This window comes from Suricata suricatta, chromosome 7 (genome assembly GCF_006229205.1).
Source record: "Suricata suricatta isolate VVHF042 chromosome 7, meerkat_22Aug2017_6uvM2_HiC, whole genome shotgun sequence".
In the NCBI taxonomy this organism is placed as follows: Eukaryota; Metazoa; Chordata; class Mammalia; order Carnivora; family Herpestidae; genus Suricata; species Suricata suricatta.
This window is the reverse complement of record NC_043706.1, coordinates 95,153,668-95,173,824: the sequence shown is the minus strand read 5'-3', so window position 1 is coordinate 95,173,824 and position 20,157 is coordinate 95,153,668. Positions and strand designations below refer to the sequence as shown.

Below are 20,157 nucleotides of genomic sequence, written 5' to 3'. Positions count from 1 at the left end.
GAGACAGAATCTGAAGCAGGCTCCAGGCTCCAAGTTTTCAGCACAGAGCCCAACCTGGGGCTCTATCCCACAAACCCTGAGATCATGATGTGAGCTGAAATCAAGAGTCAGTGGCTTAACCAACTGAGCCACCCCAGAGCCCCTTTGTGTTAGATTTTAAAATGTTTACTTTTATTTTTAAAATCCATCACACATTTTCATTGGTTTGTATACCTAGGCAACACTGAATTTTCTATTTAGTTCCTAAGTTTGATGTTACTAATACAGAATTTTTCCTAGTTCTGCCAAGTACAGGAAACCAAAGAGCAGAAATCATCAATGTTGTCTATTTACTTATTTATTCATCTGACAGGCCTGTCCTCTGGACACCATGCTGTGTACTGGGGAGCTGACAGCCTGGTGGGGGGCAAGATCCCTGGGACAGGTGATAAGTGCCAGGTGGATTGTGTGAGCCTCGGGGCCCTTCACAGGAAACATCCTCCTCATTCCAAGGGATTTAAAAGGGGTAGGGCTTGCCACCTCTCAGGCAGTCATTGGGTAGTTCTTAGGGGCCCCTGGAAGTAGGGAGAAGGCTAATCATTCCTTTGGGTGGTGGGTTAGAAAGAGAGGTCCCCTGTGCAGGTGGTTTCTATGGCTTATAGAGAGCCCTCTTGCTCACTGACAGGTGCAGTGGAAATTCCCGCCTACATCTTCATCTGCTTGGGAATGGACAGTATAGGGAGAAGAAAAGTTCTGGTGTTCTCCCTTATCTCAGGTGCACTGCTCTGTGGTGTGATTATGATGATCCCTAAGGTGAGTTATTTTTTGTTTTATTTAGAGCATGGTTAGTTATATTATTACAGTAAGTATGAAGATCCATTCAGACATATGGACAGCATATATACATAATATTTTTAAATGTTTTCTTTAAAAAAACATTCTTTCTTTGTTATATAAGTAATATACGTTCATCGTAAAAAAAAAAAAAAAAGGAAAAAAGGAAAATATGTTTAAAAAAAAAGCGCATAATCTCACTTCCCAGAGATGGCCAGTGTTGTATTTTGCAAACACAATAATCCTGAATGAGGAAAGTAGATCACACCTTCTAGTGATTATCATTATCCATTCATTTAACAAATATGTATCCAGCATCTATTATGTACCAGGAGTATCTTCTAGGAGCCGGAGACACACAATGAATCAAATTTCTAGAATTATGAAGAAAAACAAAACATGATGAGCGATAATGTGTGTGTGTGTGTGTGTGTGTGTGTGACACATGTACTATTTTATCCAGGGTGACTGAGGATGGTGTGCTTCTCAGGAAGGGTGACCGTTGATTAGAAACCTGCCATAGAGACATCTGAAGAATATAATGAGTTTTATATTCAGGACTGTTTTAATTTGAAAATCCTGTTTTTCATTGCAGTAGATTGGTAGTTTCCAATTTCTAGTATGCCTAAGTCCTTCAAGGAGCTTGTTCCTAAAGATGAGGTTTCTCACCAAGAAACTACTAAGACTACTCAAACTTTCCCATTCCTATATTTGGGTAAACTCCATCCCCTAGAATAACTCCTACATTGAGAAGGGCTCCCCTCCCCCCACCAATGTTATCAGAACCTGTTTTCATTCTTGATTTGGGAAATATGCTCACTAAAACAATACTTTAAAATGCTTTCTATAATTTTCTCTGGTGATTATATAATTATCCAGTAATAGTATCTCAACATTTAGAGCGAGACATTTTAAGTGTTGCATATTGTTTGAAATTTACTTTAAGTTACCCAGTGACTTTTTTTTTTTTAGTAATACTGCATTTAATTATCAAGGTTGACAAATCAAATTATTTATGTATCTGAAATTTCCAAGTGATTGATACACAACTAATATGAATGAAGTAAAACCACTCAGGACTGTGAGGTCTCTGATGTTTTCAGGGGCCTTCATCCATACCATTTTTGGTTTGTTTAAAAAAATTTGTTTTGAGTTTATTTATTTATTTCATCTCATGAACCATGGATCATGACTGAAATTAAGAATGCTGCTTAACCGTCTGAGCCACCCAGATGCCCCAAGTTTGTTTTTTAAGGTAATTGCAGCTATTCTAGTTGAGTTGATGGAAGCTCCTTTTGAGCTGGGGAAGATTTAGGGGAGCCCCAGGACCTTTGAGTTCTACAGTGGGTAAGCCCCAGTGATGATGGGAAAGACAGGAAAGTAGATGATGGGGATTTCTAGAAACAGGGCACTAACACTTACCCACAAATTTCTGCCTTCTAATAAAATCTTTCCCCAAATGGCAGTGTCAACAGACTTCAATTTTTTCAAGTTACATTAATTCATTCAACAAATACTGTCTGCAACATGTACTGTCAACAAATTTGTTCAACAAACACATAGTTCCTAGGGTGACGATGTGACATTAGTTGCTTTATTAGAGGCATCATCATATCTCAGTGACTTCACATAAGAGATATTTATTTCTTCCTCATAGAAAGTTTGTGGGTGCACCTGGTTGTTGGCGGGAGGGGAGGGGGAGTGTTTGGCTCCCTGGAGGCATTCGGGGATTCAGGTAGATAGAGGTGCTGCCATCCCCAACATAGGGACTCCAGGGTCACCTGAGTCTCAGCATCCAGCTGACAGATGGTGGGGAGAGAAAAGATGGAAGGTGGGAGGCTGTGTGAGCCACAACCGGAAGCGGAGCACACCAGGGACAGCAGAAGCAGAGCCGGAGGCGCCGAGAGCTTTCGCTGTTGAGGAACATTGTCAGCGAAAAGAAAAAGAAAAAAATGTTTTAATAGTTCAGTTGTCACTTTCAAATTACTTTCTGAAGATAATTTGTAACTAGAGGATTCCTGTCCCTCAGGGCACAATTCGTTTTTATGGCTCTTTGATCCATTCTGCTGAACCAATTCCAGAAGGAGCAGGTCAATTACGTGCAGAACCAGGGGGCACGTCTCATTCCAAAGCAGTCTTTGCAAATGGCTTGTCTAACTTGGTAATTTAAAATCTCCAAGGCTGGGGGGAGGCACAAGTAAGCGTTTCTCTAAGTTTCATAAAGATGGAAAGCTTTTCCAGACCAGGAGTAGAGATTACAAAATAAATTCAGAGAAATAAAAGTTTTCATTGTTCTGAAAAAAATGCTAGTTAAAACGTTTTAAATAAGAATTTTCAAGACTTTATAATTTCACTTTTAAAATATTACTTATGATGATCTATTTTGCTAATGCGTGTTTTTTCAGCATTACTTTATCTGGACTGTGGTGGTGACCATGGCTGGGAAATTTGCCATTGGGGCAGCGTTCGGCCTCATTTACCTTTACACCGCAGAGCTGTATCCAACCATGGTAAGGTAAGAATTGCTTATTTTTCTTTTGTTTCCTTGTTATCTTTTACTGACAGGTCATTTCAACATATATAGCCTTTGAGTATAAGGTAGCAGTTACTAGAGGCTGAGATAATGGGAAAGTCACAAGATGACACTAATTCTGAATCTGAGGCTTTGTCTGCACTTCATTAGCCAGGAGATTAAAGAAATTGTGAAATCACACTCTGTTATTCTAAAACCATTCTAAATCTCAGATGCAGTTGACTTACACTGACTCTCCAGAGGACTCAAGACTAATTTTCTCAGGACATGTTCTCTTGATGTTTTGATGTCACTTGTCCTAATTTTTAGGGCTGCCGTAACAAAACACCCAAGTTTGGGTCAAACAGCAGAAATCTATTTTCTTTATTTTCTGAAGGCTAGAAGTCCAAGATCAAGGTTTACAGATTTGATTTCTTCTAGAGCCTCTCTCCTTGGCCTAATCAGAGAAACTTACTATATCAAAAGTACATTCCACCTTTTTATTAGATATTCTATACGGCGTCCTTAAGTAACTTTTAACGAATAACACAGTAAGATATTGCTGGGAGCATCTGGGTGGCTCAGTCAGTTAAGCCTCCAACTCTTGGTTTTGGCTCAGGTCATGATCTCGCTGTTTCATGAGATCAAGCCCCAGGCGATGACCATGGGGAGCCTGCTTGGGATTCACTCTCTGGCCCTCTGTCTCTCTGCCCCTCCCCTGCTTGCACTGTCTCCTTCTCAAAATAAATAAATAAACTTAAAAAAAAAGATACTGCTTGACCTTCAAAAATTGAAATAGAATGTTGCACAGATACAAATCTTTTGTTCTCCTAAATTCCCCTTCCCTACCCCAATCGAATTCCTGCTCTAGAAGACTGATGTTATTCTCAGTGTTAGAGTGAATGAATATACAGAAGGGCCTCATCTGAGTAGTTCCCTGTCGTTGGGTCTCTCCTGTGCTGGGTGTGCGGACAGGGGCTGCCTCTGTGCCCGCTGGGCTTCCGTTCTGGCTGCCGTCTCAATGCTCCTCATGTTTGCAGGTCGCTGGCCGTGGGAAGTGGCAGCATGGTGAGCCGCGCAGGGAGCATCATGGCCCCGTTCTGCGTTTACCTGTCCGACGTCTGGAACTTCCTACCACAGGTGTTCATCACTTTATAGCCCCTCACTGAGACAGCAGAGAGGCAGAGCAGCTCACTGCCTTCTGTCTTTCTGCTCATTGGAAGCCAGTTTGTAATTCAGTGCTGGAGGTTTCTAGAAACGTGATTAACAGCTCACCAGTCAGTAAGTAGAGTGGTGGCTGCCAGTTTCTTGTTGGTCAATCCCTTCCGCCACTGGTGAGCTGTTAACTGCAGTCGTGCCACTGTGGAAGGACCCTCCCCTCCCGTCTCATGCAGCTGAGTCGGGGGAGCTCTGGTGTCCGGCTTCCCTCTGGGTTCCTGCCACATGCCTGGGGTCAGGGTCAATTCCGGAGGCTGCTTGCCGCTCAGCAGATCCTGGGGTGGCTGGTGGAGAGGTTTAGGGATCTGGTTTTCAGCTTACTTGAATCTTGGCAAGCTCCTCATGGTGAGGAGGAGGACGATGGGAGGCAGGCTGGGTGGGGGTTAGGGAGGCAGGGAGGGCTTGGGGGCATGGGGGCTGGGGGCTTGGGACTAGGGGGAGAGCCTGGGTCTGTGGCCCACTCCCCCTTCCTTCAGGTGCCCTCTCCTGAATTTCTTTGCCGTAGCTCTGTCTAGGCCGCCCCTCTCTGCCTTCAAGGCTCCTCATTCTTTTTCTGGTTTCCCTTTAACTGGACCCACTGTCTGGGAGCCGTCTGGCTACCCTCCCCAGCCCCTGCATGGTTAACCCCTTCTCAGTTCCGCTTTCCCTTCCAAGCGGCAAGCCCCCTCTTCCGGCGGTCTCATGGATCTTCTCCCGGGGAGTCTCACAACCGACTTCAGCTTTTCCCAGACGGACCGGGTCAGTGCCTTAAAGCCCTTCTCCTCTGCCTCCCACTTTGGGTTAGGAGTCCATGGCCTCCGCATGACACTTGAGCATCAGTGTTTTACTTGCCCTGTCTTCTGTCCCCCTCTCCTCCCACTCCATGACCCCAAGTCCTCCTCTTCTTTCTCAAAACCACCCTGGCTTGCCTGCTTCTGTTCCACTGTCCCCACCTTCTGCCTCTCAGTTCCTCTCCTTGCGCCCATCCCCACCCCATCAGAAGAGTTTGCCAGACCACAGCTCTGAGCCAGCTGCCCGTCCCCTTCAGAATGCAGTAAACTCCAAGCTCTGCCTAATATGGAAGTCCTTTCCAGATGGGTCCCCTGCAGATGGCCCCTGTCCTGTTTTGTTTCCTCACCCACTTCCCTTCCTCTGCACCCTTCTCTCCTCCTCTGCCCCATCCCCTCTGCAGAGAAGCCTCCTCCCATCTCCCCTTGCTAAACTTCCATGTACCCTTTAAGAGGCAGAGCAAACCCCACTTCTCTGAGAAAGACCCGGGTCCCATGACACCCCCCCCCTCGGTCTGCGTAGTGTTTCATACGTGCCCCTTTCACAGCCCGCAGCCACAATGTGGCTTTAGTAGCTGACGCATGTCTTTGTCCCCCTCATTAAACTGTTGGACTCTTGCAAGATAGGGCACTTTGTATCCCCACAACCACGTCCAGCAAAGCGTTTCCCTCTCTGTGTGCCACTCATGTTATAATTTAATATTTTAAATCAAATAGACTGGCTTTTTAAAATGAGCTTTGTCTTCAACACTATTATCAGAGAAATCATGGGTATTTTGCTAGTTGTAGGTTTTTCAAAATACAGTAACAAAATCTCACAATAGGACAAATTGTGTGGTGCTACCTAAAAAATATCTCCTCGCGCACACAGATGCACCTGTTCCTTGGGAACCGTTGGGAATCTCATGTCCCAGCAGCAGGGACTCAGTCAGGTTTTCTTAACAGGTGTGTTGGGATGCCAGCGTCCTTCACAGACTGACTCTGAAGTTGAGAAAGGAGACGTGCTGTCTAGCCTGTATGGGGAGGGGCTTCTGGCCAGTCCACCATCCTTTTTAGGCATGGGCTTTTCTAGAAGCATCTTCTTTATGCTAGCACTTTGTGTTCCTCATTAAATAAATAGAAGACAAAAATGGAAAAGGCATTTTTGAAACCAGTAAGCTGAAACACACAGAAGACAGATAAATCTATAAAAACAAGCTACTATAAAAATACTAAAAACAGGGACACCTGGGTGGCTCAGTCAGTTAAGCCTCTGACTTCGGCTCAGGTCATGATCTCATGTTTGTGGGTTCAAGCTCTGCATCAGGCTCTGTGCTGACAGCTTAGAGCCTGGAGCCTGCTTCCTATTCTGTGTCTCCTTCTCTCTCTGCCCCTCCCCCTCTCATGCTCTGCCTCTCTCTGTATCCAAAATAAATAAAACATTTTTTAAAAATACTAAAAACTAATAATGATTTAAAAAAAAAAGACTTCCATTAAGAGTCCATTGGGGCTATCTAGTCAAAAGGGATTTTAAATTTTATTCGACAGATACTTAAAATAGCACTGTTATGCAAAACTACAAAAATTGGTCTTCATAGAATGCAGATACTATTCATTGCTATCCCTATTTTACAGATGAGGAGACTGACAATAGAAAGTAATTATTAGCCCAAGGCCACATACCCTCGAGGTGACAGAGCTTGGATTCAAACCCAAATACCACACCTTTCACTGAGGTTAAACAAACAGTGAAAACCTGAATGCAAAAAAAAAACCCCAAAAACAAAAAAAGATGAGCTCCTCCTCTACCCTGACCCTGAACTGCCCTTGTCCCCTTTCTCCAAGGCAACCTCAGCAAGATCTTGTACATATTTGCAGGACTATCCCGTGAATATGCTTCCTTCAGATGCAACAGATGTTGCTTGTTGTTTTTAATGAGTAAAAGCAATAAATGATTAAATTTCTCATTAAGCTTATTTATGGGAGTCAAAGTGCCTAAGGAGCCAGTATTTTCATTTGGAGGAATGGAAATGCTAATCTAGAAGATACAACTGGATTTTTCCTTTGAAAAGAAACACATGAAAATCACTCATTCTGATGCTTCTCTCATGAACCATTGTTTCCTGGTAATCTACAAAATGAGTCAACTCTAATCATGTCAGTTTTGTATTCAGTTTGGCGAAGATTTCCTGAGTGTTGATTTTGAACCAACCCCTCTGTTAGGTGCTGCGGAGCAGAGATGGAAGAAGCAGCTTCTGTCCCAGCATGGCGGGGAAGGGAGAAGAGCAAACCATCCTGAGCCCCAGAGACAAGAGCTATATAGATGAGGGCTGCATAGAGGGAAGGCCAGAGTTCTGAGTTGTAGAAGAGGGCTACCAACCCAGGCTAAGGCCACTGGAGAGGCTTCCTGGAGGAGGGGGCCTTTAATCTGTGTCTAGAAAGGCCAGTAAGAGTCAGCCGGGGGAGAAAGGGAGAAGGAAATTCTAGGCAGGGGTAACAGGAGGACAAAGGCTTACAGGAAAAAAGAAACATGGACAATTTGGGCTTGGGGGCAAGCTATGGCTAACACCTAGGGTGGGTCGTGGGAGTCAGGAGGAAAATCTGGAAAAACAGGCAGGGATGTCAAAGGAGGTCAGAAGGGAAGTGCATTCACACTACAGTTGGCTTAGAGATGACAGGATGGAAAAGTCCCCTCCACCAAACCTGTGACCCACTGGTTGTGCTGGAGGTGGGGAGCAGGAGGGATGCCAGAGCCATTCTTGGGGCTGGAGGGAACCCAGGAGGAGGGACAGGGTTGAAGTGGGGAAGGACAGTGCACTGGAATTATGTGTGATGAGTGAGAAGCACCCACAGGACGACAGGTGCCTTTCTGGGTCTGGAGCTAAGGGCATGGCCCAAGCTGGAAGAAGGGGTGTGGGAGTCCGTTTATGAAGAGGTGAGGGCGGGGTGAGCAGACTGAGGAGTAGAGCCCTGGGAATGGCTGCATTTAAGGTGTGATGGAAGGAGGGCCCAGGTGCGGCAGCCAGGGAGGTGGGGAGGTGACCAGGACCCCAGAGGGAAAGAGGAGGTGAGGAAGGCAGGAGAGGACCACTGCGAAGAAGGAGCAGGACAGGAAAATGTCTGTTTGGGTGGCAAGTAGGAGTCTTGGCTTGGGCAGAGCGGCTCCTGTGGATGGAAGGAGAGGGAAAGGGCACATCGGGAAGTTGTGGCCACCGTGCAGCAGATGAGCTAGCAGCCAGAGCGGTGTGGGCCCGGGCCAAGGGCCTCTCTGGCTTCTTTGAATGATAGAATCACATTTACTGACTGCTTACCATGGACAGGCACTGTTCTAAGTGCCTTAAATGTGTCCTTTGCCGCTTTCAACCTTCCTTTTTAGAGAGGTACTATTGCCCTTCCCATTTTACAGATGAGGTAACTGAGGATCCGGAAGTTTAAGTAGCTTGCCCAAGTTCACATAGGTAGCAAGAACAGGTTCTCAGGCAGAGTCTCCACCTGCCACCCACCCCCTGAGGCAGAAGCGAGACGCAGTGGGGTCTGGAGAGGATGAAGGGGGAGCAAGAGGAGGGGGACCAGCGGCAGGGGCTTGAGAGGAGGCTTGAGCAGCTGGAGGGAGCTGGCCCCGGGGGTGGGAGACCAGGTTTTCTGCTGACAGAGAGGAGGGAGTGGAGGGTGGTGATGTACCGAGTGAGTCTTCTCACTGCCAAGCCAAAAAAGCAAAACCCAGCCCTGTCTTGGATCTTCCACGGATTCTGTTCTTTGTTTGGACTTATTCAGTGGGTGTACCTGCTACACCTGGAGGCGCCCAAAGACGCCTTTCAGTGTCCTTTGGGATATCACTTTAAATTCTGCTACTGCCTCCAGTCTTGCTCATGTCTTTCTAAGAAACAGGTAATCAGCCTTCCGCAAAACAAAACCACACCCGGCCTTCCCAGGGCGCGTGGTGTTGATAGGGCCCTGCATCGCATCACAGTCGCTCCCTGTGCTTTGAGTTTTTCATTCTCAGAGGTTGTAAACGTCTGTGGGTGTATCAGGAAAACCATGTCTTAACCTAATTTATGGGCTCCTCCCAGGCAGTAATTTTGGCTGGATGAGTTTAAATTATGTAAGGATGGAACACATTTTTACAGACTGTGTGGAGGTTTAGTTCTAGAATCTACCCAGCAAGCATCTCATAAGGATCAGCAGAGAATAGACACATAGATTTGCATTTTAAAAACTAAGGTAAAATAGATATAATGCGATTTGTGTTTTTAAAGGCACACACCTCGGTGCTAATCTAAAAGGTTGTCCTTTATGTGTCAAAATTTGGAAAGTAGAGAAATTCTGAAATTTTTTAAGGACATCAGATGGATCCTTACCCCCCAGAGTGGCAATTAGTTCCCATTTGCCTTTGTTTGGTTTCTCCCTAAATTCTGCAGGTTTTGGTTCATTGAAACATTCATTCACTCATTCATTCATTCTGTGACATGTATTGAACACTAATAGTGTACCAATTTTGGGAGCAGGGACAGGGTTGACCAAAGCAGTCTCTGACCACTAAGTCCCAACCCAAGGCTCAATTGCTGGGTTTCTCTATAAGACTCTGGGGTCTGGGAAGATGGGACAGGGACCTTTTCCTCCACGCATCTCCCAGCACACAGCCTGCGAGCAGCACGCTACGCACTAACTGGGAATTATTTAGTAGGGCTCCGCAGTGGTCCGTGAATTGATGAGTGACCATGATGCTAGACTGCATAAGTAACCAAATCCTTGTTCTGCATAAGTAACCAAAGATTTCTCCGGGGAATAAAAATGACAGCTGTTACATCAAATTTAATTCTATTGCCTCTGAAAAAGGTTCAGAAATTATTATTCTGAAGGGTACCTTGCTTTCTTGATATGTCACTTATTATTGTTTTTTTAATTCCTTCTAGTTGCTTGTTGGGATTTTGGCCTTCATAAGTGGAGTACTGTCACTAATGCTTCCAGAAACCATGGGAAGGCCTCTGGCAACGTCTTGGGAGGAAGTTGCTAAACAGGATACAGAAAAAGATAGTTCAGGAAAATCATTTCCCATAACCAATAATACTGCGTTGGAAAAAATAGATGTGATTGACTCAGGGGTTTCTGGTCTCAGTGAATAAATGTGCTGTCCAGCACCTGAAATATTGTTTACTTTAATGACTTTGTATTAGAGGACTACTATTCTCATCTCCTGAATGTCATTTATGTGTGCCTTTTAAAATTTTTTTGTAAGAAAGCCTTAAAATTATTATTTTGTAAAAGTAAAAGAAATAAAACCAAGATGAGAACTCTCATTTTTTACACTGCTTTCTTATTGCCACAAAATATTTCTTCATATTTGTTCTTATAAGTCATTGATTCTCAACCCGCCCCTGCCCCCTGCCACGCCCACCTGGGAGAATACCCCCCACTCTCTTCAGGACCAGGGTCCCCTCTTCCTCTGGGAGCTGCAGACTGGGAAGAGTGGGCATGGGAGCTTTTGACAAAGCCCCTTGAAGATTCTATTTCTGATATTCCTTCCCCTCTTATGAGAATCACAGCTCAAAATTCAAGTTTTATTCAAAAATGCTTTGTCGGGGCGCCTGGGTGGCTCAGTCGGTTAAGCCTCCGACTTCGGCTCAGGTCAGATCTCATGTTCGTGGGTTCGAGCCCCGCGTCAGGCTCTGTGCTGACGGCTAGCTCAGAGCCTGGAGCCTGCTTCCGGTTCTATGTCTCCTTCTCTCTCTGCCCCTTCCCCTCTCATGCTCTGTCTCTCTCTGTATCAAAAATAAATAAAACATTAAAAAAAATTTACAAAAATGCTTTGTCAAAAAATGTTTGTTTTTAGGGGCACCTGGGTGGCTTAGTCAGTTAAGCATCTGGCTTCAGCTCCAGTCATGATCTCATGGTTCGTGGGTTCGAGCCCCGCATAAGGCTGTGCTGACAGCAGCTCAGAGCTGGAGCCTGTCTTCAGATTCTGTGTCTCCCTCTCTCTCTGACCCTCCCCTGCTCATGCTTTCTCTATCTCTCAAAAAATAAATTATAAAACATAAAAAAAATGTTTTAATGTTTGTTTTCATAATTTAACCATAAAAACAATAGCTACAGAAAAATGGATCTTTCTTTGCAGCACCTTGAGGCAAGAGGGCTAGAATGAGCAGACAGATGTGTTTGTGTTCATGTCATGGCCAGGCATGAGTTTTTTAGTTTGACATTCTTATGTCTCCTACATTTGCCGAATTCTTTCCCTAAGTCTCATTCACAGTACAGAGCCTGCGGCATTTTAGTGCATCGCAAAATTTTTGTTTGCAGATCATCCAGGAAATTGACTCTAAGTACCATTTAGATCTGTTACCAATGTAAAACGAATTTAAGTATTATTTCCTTGAAAATTTTTATTTTACAGGAAGATTTTACCTTTTTTTTAAGTACTAGATTTTGTTTCCTCAACTTCATCTAAAACTCTATTTTGCAAATATGTTCAGTTTAACATCCTGAACATTTCAATAGCTAAATTTTGGCATAATTTTTACCTTTTAGAAGAATACATTTCAGAGAAGTTTGCGATAGGTTTTGAATTTTTTCTTTCCTATGGTTTCATCAGAAAGTCATTTTTTTTCTTTGTTCTTGAAATTTGATATGCTTTATTGGAATTAGTGAAGTATTGGGGCACCTGGGTGCTCAGTAAGTAAGCATCCGACTCTTGACTTCACCTCAGGTTATGATCTCATGGTTCATGAATTTGAAACCTACATCCAGCTCTGTGCTGACAGTGCGGATCCTGCTTGGGATTCTCTCTCTTTCCCTCTCTCTCTCTCTTTCTCAAAAAGAACAAAAATACAAAGACGGTGAAGTATTAGAGTTAGTGGCAGAAGCAAGTAAGAGTAGGATTAAGACAACTTAATAGATACTATTGTTTAAAAGTGTTGCTAAGGGGTCTCTGGGTGGCTCAGTCCGTTAAGCGTCTGACTTCGGCGCAGGTCATGATCTTGTGGTCCATGAGTTCGAGCCCTGCGTTGGGCTGTGTGCTGACAGCTCAGAGCCTGGAGCCTGCTTCAGATTCTGTGTCTCCCTCTCTCTCTGCCCTTCCCCTGCTCATGTTCTCTCTCTCAAAAATTAACATTAAAAAAATAAAGCGTTGTTAGGAGGGGAAAAGGGATTATTCAGGCATTTTATATTAATTTAGTTCCCTGGATAATCCCTCAGTTCTTTACTTGGCCTTTCCATTTGGAAAAAATAAAATAAAATAACCGCCCAAACCTCTCTCCCTTTGTAGGGAGACCAAAGTAATAGGAGAATATTAGAGATAATTCTTTATCCTTTATCTCACCTCTTATCGTGTCTTTTTCTTTTTTGCTTCAACCTTAGCTTGTTTTTCTACTGTTATTTAGGTTTTTTTCTCTTAGTTAATCTTTGGTATTTTCTTGACTCTCTTTTTATGATCTGTATTAGTTTGCTAAGGCTGCCATAGAATACAGACTGGGGAGGCTTCCACAACAGAAATTGATTTCTCACAGTTCTGGAGGCTGCAAGTCCAGGATCAGGATGCCTGCAAGGTAGCTTTCATTTTGAGGTGTCTTCTCTTGGCTTATGGGCAAGCTCACCATGTGCTCACATGACCTCTTTTTGTGCCTATGCACGGAAAGAGAGAGAGAGGAGAGAGAGAGAGAGGAAGAGAGAGAGAGAGAGAGAGAGACAGAGCGAGTTCTGGTGTCTCAAAAGGGCACCAATTCCTCTCAGGAGAGCCCCACTCTTTTTACCTCATTGAATGTCATCAACATTTGGCCCGTAACACCCATGTATGTACTCTGTATTTATAAGTGTCCAGTCAGCAAAACAGAAACCCTCTGAGCTGTTTCAGGCATAGAATTTAATACAGGGAATAAGTTACAAAAGTGAGGGAAAGACTGGTGCAACAAAATGGAGAAGGAAAAGTTTCCGAGGGGCTAGGAAGCCACTCCCCCCACTGGGCTAGAAGTCCTCACGCCTATACTCTCTGCTTCCAATGCTCATGCAGAAATCACATTTCTGTTGCTGACCAGAAACCCAGAAATCCAGGAGCCCACACTCCCACTGATGCTGCTGATGCTACTGAAACTGCCTGGTAGCATCTTGAGTTGAAGTTTTATATTAATTTAGGGAAAATTTACCATGTTTCTGATATTGCCTTTTCTATCCATTGTCATGGGTTATGTCTTCATTTACCTGGGTTATTTTAATGTCTTCCAATAAAGTACAATTTTCTCCACAAATCATGCACATTTCTTGTTATACTTATTCCTGGGGATAGACATTTATTACTAGAAGTGCTGAGTTTCTAATATATTTTTTATTGCTTATTGCTGGCATTCAGGAAGGTGATTGGATTTTGTGTGTTGTTGTTATAACCAAAAACCTTGATAAACAGTGTTTTTAAATCAGTAGGAAATGAAAACTTTATTGGGAGAAAAATTGAGCTTTTCATCATGACAATTAAAAGTATTAGTCATACGGGAAGTCAAATATACTTTGTTCCTCTAGCATTTCTTAATATGCATAGCTTTCTGATTTTATGCTTGCAAAATAGTGATATATATCTTTAATAGTTGGAATAACTATCATAACACATCAGATGTGTCCCTACCTGTAAATATTTCAAGGAGTACTTTACCATGCTACCAGCAAGCTCAGGAAACAACCCACACACAAGTAGGTGAACTCCAGGCAGGTGACCTTGTTACCAGTTCTGTTTAACTGAGGTGTATGCATCAACCTGATGATGAAATACTATTCACATCATTTATCACCCTGCACAGCTCTGATACTGCACAACACTATTTCTCCCTGCTCCGTGTACTATTCCACCACGCGGTCAGGGAGAGTGTAGTAGATGTCCTGTCCACTCTTGTCTTGGCCACTGGGCACATGGGGCCTGTTCTGTCAACACTACAGCATGCTGTCACTGCCGTGAGTTGACCGTGCCCTCCAACATATGTTGTTTCTCTCCTGAGGACTCTGGAGTTCAGATTGTTCTGGTGATTAGTTTCGGCCCACGAGAGCTTCAGGGAAGAACTCCCATGAAGCCCACAAAGCATGAACTTCAGGTTTGATTACCACCCTCGCCCAGGCTTCACTGAGAGGCCTTAGTGATGGGTTCGTTTGGTCAAAAGTTTTTGTAAAATCTTGTAAACTTTGCAAAAGTAAGATACAGTCACTGCAATCGGTTAAGAACACTGTCTCTCACCACTTTATTTTCCTTCCGTCACATTTCCCTTCTGTCACATGATATCAGAGTGACCACAGGCCCTTTTTCTTCCATAATTTTGTATACTTTTTCTCTTAAAGAGGGCTTTGAAAACTGTATAAACTTCAGACCCCACAAAAATCTGTCCTTCTTCCTATCACTGTGTTGTTAGGGAAGTTTATATTGAAAATATACTCTCTATTCAACTGAATGATCAGTTCTGAAGGGCTTGCCTTTCCCTCACACCTATCAAATATTTACTGACAACATGCTAAACACAAAGGTTCATTCTATAATATGGCACATTGAAAGGAGTATTTAACAAATTCTTGTAGATGGTGAAGAGGAATCTTTTATTTAAGATCATTTAAGCTGACCATGGAAGCCAAAGTCCATTGGTAACTTCCCCCAGCAGAGATGAATCGCCTGAATTTGCCAGAAGCCAGTAACAGCTGCTCACGTCATGTCTAAAGTCCATGTTGCACCAGTATTTACTGACCACTGCTAGTCCCCTAAGTAAATTCATCCTCCTCGTTTGTTCCCTGCCTCTCCCGAGGCTCACCTACTTGGGTGATCTTTAATGTCTTTCCAATGTCCATCAGAAGATTTTCGTGGATGTTCCAGTAAGTCAGTCTTGAATGTCAGATTATTTTACAAAGAAGGGATTCAAGCATAGAGTTTGCCCTACTTCTGTATCTCAAGTCAGGGCTAGCCAATGTATCAGAGAATTAAGTCACCCTGAACTCATGCCTCCCTCATTCCCCTTCCCCCACCTGTGGCCTACGTGACAGATTCCTGGCCCCACAAGTATTGATTCCTTAATGGCCTTCTAAAAAATTCAAGTTCTGTTGGCTTGAGGCTCTCTGTTTACAGGCAGGCTAACACACCGCAAGCCATCACAGCCGTGGAGAGCAGAGCAGGAGGGGCTGGCCGGCCAGGGAGGCCTCCAACCCCCTGCATAAGGGCGGCTCTGTGGACCCCCGGAACCAACAGTAAAATGCCTCTTAAAAAATGTTGAGGAGGAATGTGATGCTGAGCTCACCTGCATTCTGAGGGGGTTCACTTCAACTTTTTGGCCCTCAGCCACTTGCCTGTAAAACCATACCACAAGACCCTGCTAGATGGTCCCCACTGCCCCTTTTAAACTCCCACCCTCAATGACACCCACATCAGTTTTCCTACCAGCTTTCCAAATGACCCCTCTTTTGAGTCACATCGCTACAAGTTTGTAAAGCAAAAAATGAAAGACCTATTAGCTGTTTATGCACACAGTTTGCATTCTTGGTTTCCTTTCTAAATGTTTCCTCCTCTTCTTGCTCTCATAGGAAAGTAGAGTCCTGACCTGGGGAGGGGGAAGGGGCCTCTCAGGTATCTTCCATGGCTCCCATTACTTTTCAAACGCTGTCCTCCACTTTGGCCAGATTCCACACTCTGCTCTCATCCAAACCTCCCCAAGGAGCCACACCTTGTTTGTTCAGCAGCCTTGAAGCTTTCTGGCTCTGTGGCTTTGCTCACACTCTCCTCCCTCCCAATATTTCTCTCACTCCTCCGCCGAGTCCATCCACATCCCACTGAGTCTTCGGAGCCTTCCTCATTTCTCATTCTCTCTTCTGGACTGGCTATTTGGGTCCACCATGCTCCCTTCTCTCTGAGCCCCCACAGCACCTACAGTTAGTGCTACATATTAGAGCCCTGTCTATTTTGCCTTATTTCCTTTCCTGAGGGAGAAAACATCATTTCACAAATCCTTAAATCTCTGATAGTTACTGTAGCATGCTTTGGACAGGGCAAGAACTCCATAAATGTTGGATGCTTTTATAGTAGGTGCTCAATAAAATACATATACACCTCACAAACAGTTTTATGTATTTTAACTCAGCAGATGCTCGCAACAAGTTGTAAGAGAAATTACAATTTCAAAAGGGGAGACTGAAACTCAGAAGTTAAGTGACTTACCAAGGTAAGACAGGTCACCTGATGCCAAAGTGTGTGCTTGCTTAAGACATTGAGCCTTGGAGTCTGACACTCAGACTTGGCTTTGCTGCTTAGGAGAGCTTGGGCTCTTCCTTATTCTCTTGGAGCCTCAGTTTACCTACCTACAGGATGAGGATAATAGTGCCTCACCACTTCAGAGGGTGGTTGTGTTATATGGTGTCCTACACGCATGTAGCACATGGTTAATGCTAAATGCATATTAGTTACAATATTATTATGATTTTGGTTCATCAGACTGCTTTCCCATCAACAACTTGTTGATTGTCAAGTGTCTGCCACCTGGTGGACAATCAGCAAATATATGAATATGCGGGCCAAAGAATCATTTGCTTTTTATCTTCAATTATCTCCCAAATAATCTTCCCAACTGCAAGACGTCATCTTCTTAGTGATCAACAATATTATTCTGCCCTCACCCAACCCCACTCCTGCCCCCACTCGCTGACCCAGAAGAGCCAATTGAGGAAACCAGCACTGCTCCTGGCTGAACTTGTTGGAAATTGGACGACTTCGCTTGTTATTTACCGTGCCTGTAAATCAGCTGGAGAAATCCCAGACTGGTGGCAAGACGGAGGGTTTGTAAACTAGAAGAGCTGCTGAGGGTGGACCGGATGCCAGGGGTTCAGCAGAGCCACGGCTCCACGAAGCTTACAAAAGAAGTGAATCCCTCCATTTTCCGGGAAATAAGTTACAGAGACACAGGCGTATGGGCCAATGGAGAGGAAGTTTAGAAGGAATGTCCTTAATAAATGCCCCAATGGGAAGCAGTTTTACTCTCCCCCTGTCTCTCAGGGCATTAGACCAACCACTCACTGGGAAAACAAGTGTTGGTGCCAGAGCCTTCTCTGGGTTCCAAGACTGCTTTTTCAGAGACAGGTACTTGAATCCTTCTGCTTGCAGCTCAGGGGTCATTCTGTGGGTATTCTGGGAGTTTGGGGCTATCTTAATGGGATCAGGTGACGGTGATTCACAGGTCATTGGGACAGGATGTACCCACCTTGCTGGCTCACTTTTCTCCTCCCTGGCAGCTGGTTATTCTCAGCCACAGATTACTTTCCCTCTCAATGTATGAGAGCTATTTTGAGAAAGTGGGTAGGCAGGGGAGCCTGTGAAATAGGAAAGCCACCAAGGGATAGGGGAGTGTCTTCTACCTCCAGGGGACTTGTGTTGGACTACACTCTTCCAACTTGCCCCTCTTTGCTAGTCTCTTCTCTTGCCTAGACCCTTCCCTCTGCCCTGGCAATCCTGTTCCTTCTCAGCTAGCCAGCCTGTTGGGAAGAAAGCAAATTAACTAATGGCTGAAGAAATGTATAGACTGCTCGAGAAATGAAATAACGCACATTAAACCTCATTGGAATGACTTGAAATATCATCAGAGCCGGAGATCTTCAGAGCCGGAAGCTGATCCCCATCTCGTTTGCCCTGCTCACAGCAGAACTGCCCCACCTGCTCCAGGGGAAAGGTGAATTTTATGGGCAGGCAGCCATGATTTGAATCACAGGACCTGAAGTTCTGTATTGCTGACTGGATCAGAAAGGACAACTGTGCCAAGAGCACATTTGTAGGCTGACTTAGCCCAGTGAGCTGACCTGGTGCTAGAACTTTGATAAAGATGACAACAACCAACAAGAATAATTGCATTTTCTACCTGAGACCTACAGAGAGACATAGAGAGTGGGAACAGAAGTGGAAAGACAATCAGAAAGCAACAGGGGTCAGGGAAGCTGACAGGCAAGCAAAGCTCGGTGGGTTCCTGCTGCTCGGTGGTGAGGTGGAGAGAGGGTGTTGGGCCCTCATCAATCCTCTAGTTCCCACGCTGGGTGCCATTCTCAGGGTTCTGGAGGTCTGCCTCCTGCATTTCCATACCAACCCTCAGAAGGAGCCACCTTCTGAGACAACCTGAGTGGGTCCTTCTTATTTCCAACCCAAAGGGGCTAATAAAGGGTTCACACGGCCTGGTTTACAGACGAAGGGAGTTGAGGCTAGGGGCCCATGGGCTGCCCCCCAGTTTACAGAATCAGCACCTGAGTCTGCGAAGGAATCCAGTTCCCTTATTTGGAAAGTCTGCTTTCAGAAGGTGGGGTTTCAGGCACAGGGGTGGGAGGGCCGGGGGCAGGGTGTGGGATGAGGGCATGGGGTGGGGAAAATGGTGACAGAGTAGGGAAGGGGAGAGGAGTGTTGGTTTCCAGTTAGAGTGAGGGCCGTTCAGTCATTCAAACTTTTGATCATGTTGTTGTAATTAAAATTCAGTTCGGAAATGGTTAGAGCTGAGTTCTAAATTTGCCCGTGGGTCGTGGTCTCTCAGTGGCTGTTCCCCGGGAAGTTTCTGGGAACAGAGATGGCATCTCTTCTGTTCCTGTCTACCTTCCTAGGCTGTGCCCAAAGGAAAAGTGGTTTATGAAAGGGGGTGGGATGAGTAACAACTTCCCCCGAACCAAACCTATTTACCTGTAGTGTGCTCTAAAGGCAACTCCAGGTCGGTCTGTGCCAGTGTCTAAAACTCCGGGACCTGTTGCCCATACCCCAACATTCAGACACAGAGCTCACAGGGAGGCCTTTGTTCCATGAGAAATGCTGACGGGAAAGGCCTCATTCTGAGAGGCTGTGGACCTAAGAAGAGAATCCCCAGGGCCGGACTTTGTACTGGATGCAATGACCCTTAAACAAGGTTTATAGCTCACACTATTTCTCCTCACAGGCCGATGGATCCGGTTCGGATTGCGGTCGTGGGGGCAGGCGTGGTGGGGCTCTCCACTGCCGTGTGCATTTCCAAATCGGTCCCGCGATGCTCCATTACTGTCATTTCGGACAAGTTCACTCCTGAAACCACAAGTGACGTGGCAGCCGGAATGCTTATTCCTCATGTTTATCCAGGTAAGAGAGGGATTTTAGTGCCTCTGTCGGATATGATAGATGTTAGAATGTTTTTGGTGGAATTCTGTTGAAAAAGACAGTTGGATATGCATGTAACTTAAAGTTCACTTTTTACAAAATAATCGTTCTTTAATGTTTATTTTTGAGAGAGATAGAGAACAAGCGGGGGAGGGGCAGAGAGAGCCAGGGACACAGAATCCAAAGCAGATTCCAGGCTCCGAGCTAGGCTCCAGGCTCTGAGCTGTCAGTACAGAGCCTGAAGTGGGACTTGAACTCATGAATTGTGAGATCATGACCTGAGCCAAAGTCAGATGCTTAACTTATTGAGCCACTCAGGCGCCCCTGTAATGTTCACTTTTTTAAAATTCCTTTTATTTATTTTTGAGAGAGAGAGAGAGACAGCAGGAGCAGGAGACAGAGAGAGGGGGGGGGGGAGGCACAGAATCTGAAGACAGGCTCCAGGCTCTGAGCTAGCAGTCAGCACAGAGCCCAACACGGGGCTCAAACCCCCGAACTGTGAGATCATGACCTGAGCCGAAGTCAGATGCTTAACCGACTGAGCCCCCCAGGCCCCCCTAATGTTCACTTTTTAACATCGTACTGGTTCATTTGTTAGGAAAGGCTCAGTTATGCTGTAGGAAAAATACAACCTCCAAATCCTAGCAGCTTAAAAAACAAACGTTCAGGGCGCCTGGGTGGCTCAGTCGGTTAAACTTCCGACTTCGGCTCAGGTCAGATCTCACAGTGTGTGGGTTTGAGCCCCGCGTCAGGCTCTGTGCTGACACCTCGGAGCC

At 45.0% G+C, this 20,157-nt stretch overlaps 2 protein-coding genes across 4 annotated transcripts in view; both read left to right on the top strand.

Moving 5' to 3' along the window:
- Positions 1 to 10,595, top strand: part of SLC22A16 (solute carrier family 22 member 16) — a 72,558-nt gene extending 61,963 nt beyond the window's left edge. The window contains exons 8-11 of the mRNA XM_029943209.1: positions 665 to 792; positions 3,219 to 3,328; positions 4,366 to 4,465; positions 10,203 to 10,595. Coding sequence (XP_029799069.1) covers positions 665 to 792; positions 3,219 to 3,328; positions 4,366 to 4,465; positions 10,203 to 10,412 — 548 coding nt within the window. The 3' untranslated portion in view covers positions 10,413 to 10,595. The remainder of the gene's footprint in view (positions 1 to 664; positions 793 to 3,218; positions 3,329 to 4,365; positions 4,466 to 10,202) is intronic.
- Positions 10,596 to 17,280: 6,685 nt separating this feature from the next.
- The window catches only part of DDO (D-aspartate oxidase), a 25,961-nt gene continuing 23,084 nt past the window's right edge, over positions 17,281 to 20,157 (top strand). The window contains exons 1-2 of one of the 3 annotated variants that reach the window (XM_029944425.1): positions 17,281 to 17,365; positions 19,188 to 19,363. In XM_029944425.1, the coding sequence (XP_029800285.1) occupies positions 19,192 to 19,363 (172 nt within the window). In that variant the 5' untranslated portion in view covers positions 17,281 to 17,365; positions 19,188 to 19,191. Of the gene's footprint in view, positions 17,366 to 19,187; positions 19,364 to 20,157 lie in introns of those variants that run through there. The other 2 variants (XM_029944423.1, XM_029944424.1) reach the window with 2 other exon arrangements.